This window comes from Entelurus aequoreus, linkage group LG15 (assembly GCF_033978785.1).
Source record: "Entelurus aequoreus isolate RoL-2023_Sb linkage group LG15, RoL_Eaeq_v1.1, whole genome shotgun sequence".
Taxonomy (NCBI): Eukaryota; Metazoa; Chordata; class Actinopteri; order Syngnathiformes; family Syngnathidae; genus Entelurus; species Entelurus aequoreus.
This window is the reverse complement of record NC_084745.1, coordinates 4818081-4821981: the sequence shown is the minus strand read 5'-3', so window position 1 is coordinate 4821981 and position 3901 is coordinate 4818081. Positions and strand designations below refer to the sequence as shown.

Genomic DNA, 3901 nt, shown 5'->3' with positions numbered 1-3901 from the left:
GCATGTCAACTTACTGCTCGTCCATGGAGCTTGTAGACCTCAGAGGGTGTGAGCATGTCATCTTACTGCTCGTCCATGGAGCTTGTAGACCTCAGAGGGTGTGAGCATGTCATCTTACTGCTCGTCCATGGAGCTTGTAGACCTCAGAGGGTGTGAGCATGTCAACTTACTGCTCGTCCATGGAGCTTGTAGACCTCAGAGGGTGTGAGCACGTCAACTTACTGCTCGTCCATTGAGCTTGTAGACCTCAGAGGGTGTGAGCATGTCAACTTACTGCTCGTCCATTGAGCTTGTAGACCTCAGAGGGTGTGAGCATGTCAACTTACTGCTCGTCCATTGAGCTTGTAGACCTCAGAGGGTGTGAGCATGTCAACTTGTGTAGCCAGTGAGTTGTCTAAAGTGTTGTGTAAATGTGTGTGTCCTGCAGCTGGTGAAAGAAGTGGACAATGAAGTGCGTCTGCGGCTCATGCAGTTTGTCACTGGAACCTGCAGACTTCCCCTGGGTGGCTTTGCTGAGCTGATGGGTCAGCACACACTCTGCTCCTGCATGACACCTTGTCTCCTTGCTCACTTGACCTGTGTCCTGCCTTCTAGGGAGCAACGGGCCTCAGAAGTTCTGCATTGAGAAGGTGGGGAAGGAGACGTGGCTTCCCAGGAGCCACACATGGTGAGTGGAGCACTTGCAGTCAAACAGTGGAACCTCTTGATTGGCATGTGGAACCTCTTGATTGGCATGTGGAGGGAGCATCCTTTGCACAATAGAACCGCAGCTCCCCAGTGCGAGCAGCACTCGTGCAGTCCACAAGATCTTGGCACTCACTTGTCTTGCCAGCTTTTTGGACAATATGCGCCATGTTCAGCTGTACACTGACTACTCTAGTATAGAATAAACAACAACAATAGTCAAGTGTTATTGACATAAATAGTAAGTTACATGTCAAATGTATTAGGATATGTTTACAGTCTTAATACTGACCACATACTGTATATTAGTACCTCTACTTTGTCTTTTATGGGCTGCCACCAGCCCAGTTGGAACAAAGATGGATGACTTTTATTCATCCCACATTGTTGCAGTGCAGCTTGTTACTGAAGTAAAACAAAACGTAGTAATAAATACTACATCCTCCTCCCCAGATAGAAGATCAAATACAACATCTGTATTGCACACTATGACAAAAAGAACACAGTCGTCACGTAAGTGGCTCCTGTGGCTGTAACAGTGTGTTGCTGAAGGAGCTCCTCAGGGAGGCTTCAGCCAAGAAAAGACAGTTTTCTGTCCTCCTGCTTATTTCCTCATTTGTAAATAATTGCACCACCAATGATGCTGTGTTGTCATTTTAAACCATTTTAGCAGCTCTGGATAGCTCATGTTAGCTGTCATTGAATGTATATTCCATCATAACAACCAATTGTTCCTGACCAGACCGCCCTGAACAACAATCTTTTGTATTCAGGCCGCTAAAAAGGTTATTTCATTCATTTAATTGTGAAAAATATCGACTATTTTAACACAAATATGTGGTGCTTTGAAAAATGTAACTGTGAGGAAGTTGCAAACAGCCCCTTGGAGTCAGAGGTTCCACTGTTGATGACTTCTTGTCCATACAGCTCTCAACTCTGTGGACCTTGTGTGTGTGTGTGTGTGTGTGTGTGTGTGTGTGTGTGTGTGTGTGTGTGTGTGTGTGTGTGTACTTGTGTGCGTGTGTGTGTGTGTGCAGCTTCAACCGGCTGGACCTGCCTCCTTACAAAAGCTTTGAGCAGCTGAAAGAGAAACTCCTGTTCGCCATCGAGGAGACGGAAGGATTTGGCCAAGAATAGAGACTTGTCCCCGGTCCTGGTTCTGTCCTGACATGAAATCCAACACATGATTGCACAAGATAATGTATATAAGCTATATTGTCATTTTAAAGCAAATCTTATTTTAGCAGACCATCTTTAATATATGGAAGCCCATCAAGAAATATGCAAGCATCCTTCTTCCTGTTTGGCAACACAAGTCACGGCTCTTCTAGAGAGGACTTGACTTGATTGTGTAGAGCTCTAGTTCTATAGAGCTTCTGACATCACACCAACCTCAACTAGTGCACCCTAGAACACCTTGGACTATTCAAAGCCTCCTGATAAATACTTTGTTTGCTTGTGAAATTCCCCGAATCAATGCAGGGAGATGTACAAGTACTTTGAGCAACTAGAATAAACACAAGTCATGTGGTTGCACCTTTGGTGGTGGCTGTGTCTTTACACCACACCATGTTGCACCTTTGGTGGTGGCTGTGTCTTTACACCACACCATGTTGCACCTTTGGTGGTGGCTGTGTCTTTACACCACACCATGTTGCACCTTTGGTGGTGGCTGTGTCTTTACACCACACCATGTTGCACCTTTGGTGGTGGCTGTGTCTTTACACCACACCATGTTGCACCTTTGGTGGTGGCTGTGTCTTTACACCACACCATGTTGCACCTTTGGTGGTGGCTGTGTCTTTACACCACACCATGTTGGCTTACCTCTGCCTGCAACCAAACGGCTGTTCATGCGCTAAATGATTGATGAGGAAGCAGCCGCCGCCGTCTTGCGCTTATACAGGACTGTCTCAGAAAATTAGAATATTGTGATAAAGTCCTTTATTTTCTGCAATGCAACTAAAAACATGAAAATGTCATACATTCTGGATTCATTACACATCAACTGAAATATTGCAAGCCTTTTATTATTTTAATATTGCTGTTTATGGCATACAGCTTAAGAAAACTCAAAAATCCTATCTCAAAAAATTAGAATATTTCCTCAGACCAAGTAAAAAATAAAGATTTATAACAGCAAAACAAAACCCAACATTTGAAAATGTCAATGAATGCACTCAGTACTTGGTTGGGAATCCTTTTGCACGGATGACTGCATCAATGCGGCGTGGCATGGAGGCAATCAGCCTGTGGCATTGCTGAGGTGTTATGGATGCTTCAATAGCGGCCTTTAGCTCATTTGCATTATTGTCTTTCAGCTTCTTCTTCACAATACCCCACAAATTCTCTATGGGGTTCAGGTCAGGGGAGTTGGCAGGCCAATGGAGGACAGTAATGCCATGGTCAGTACACCAGTTACTGCTGGTTTTGGCACTGTGGGCAGGTGCCAGATCATGAAATCATCATCTCCATAGAGCTTTTCAACAGATACAGATACAATAGCCATATTCCCATGGTTAAGCCACTCCTGAACTCAAGACAACAGAAGAAGCGTCTGACTTGGGCTATGGAAAAGAAGCACTGGACAGTTGCAGAGTGGTCCAGAGTCCTCTTTTCAGACGAAAGCAAGTTTTGTATTTCATTTGGAAGTCAAGGCGCTAGAGTCTGGGGGAAGGCTGGAGAGGAGCAAAATCCAGGTTGCTTGAAATCCATTGTGAAGTTAGCCATGTCAGCTGCTGGTGTTGGTCCACTGTGTTTCATCAAGTCCAGAGTCAATGCAGCTGTGTACCAAGAGATTGTAGAGCACTACATGCTTCAATCTGTTGAAAAGCTCTATGGAGATGATGATTTCATGATCTGGCACCTGCCCACAGTGCCAAAACCAGCAGTAACTGGTGTACTGACCATGGCATTACTGTCCTCCATTGGCCTGCCAACTCCCCTGACCTGAACCCCATAGAGAATTTGTGGGGTATTGTGAAGAAGAAGCTGAAAGACAATAATGCAAATGAGCTAAAGGCCGCTATTGAAGCATCCATAACACCTCAGCAATGCCACAGGCTGATTGCCTCCATGCCACGCCACATTGATGCAGTCATCCGTGCAAAAGGATTCCCAACCAAGTACTGAGTGCATTCATTGACATTTTCAAATGTTGGGTTTTGTTTTGCTGTTATAAATCTTTTTTTTTACTTTAAGTAAATATTCTAATTTT

At 44.7% G+C, this 3901-nt stretch overlaps 1 protein-coding gene across 1 annotated transcript; it reads left to right on the top strand.

Moving 5' to 3' along the window:
- The first annotated feature begins 54 nt into the window (after nucleotides 1–54).
- LOC133630532 (NEDD4-like E3 ubiquitin-protein ligase WWP1) lies at nucleotides 55–2213 on the top strand. The gene is made up of 4 exons (XM_062022145.1): nucleotides 55–150; nucleotides 428–524; nucleotides 595–667; nucleotides 1722–2213. The coding sequence occupies exons 1-4, from the start codon at nucleotides 55–57 to the stop codon at nucleotides 1819–1821; spliced, it is 366 nt and encodes a 121-aa protein (XP_061878129.1). The 3' UTR covers nucleotides 1822–2213.
- The last annotated feature ends 1688 nt before the right edge of the window (nucleotides 2214–3901 follow it).

What these genes read in the sequence shown, in the direction of transcription:
- LOC133630532 (XM_062022145.1), top strand. Translation starts at nt 55, where the DNA reads ATGTCATCTTACTGCTCGTCCATGGAGCTTGTAGACCTCAGAGGGTGT. An exon ending in GAGCTTGTAGACCTCAGAGG is followed by an intron (nt 151 to 427) that starts GTGTGAGCATGT and finishes TGTGTCCTGCAG; the next exon opens with CTGGTGAAAGAAGTGGACAA. An exon ending in CTTCCCAGGAGCCACACATG is followed by an intron (nt 668 to 1,721) that starts GTGAGTGGAGCA and finishes GTGTGTGTGCAG; the next exon opens with CTTCAACCGGCTGGACCTGC.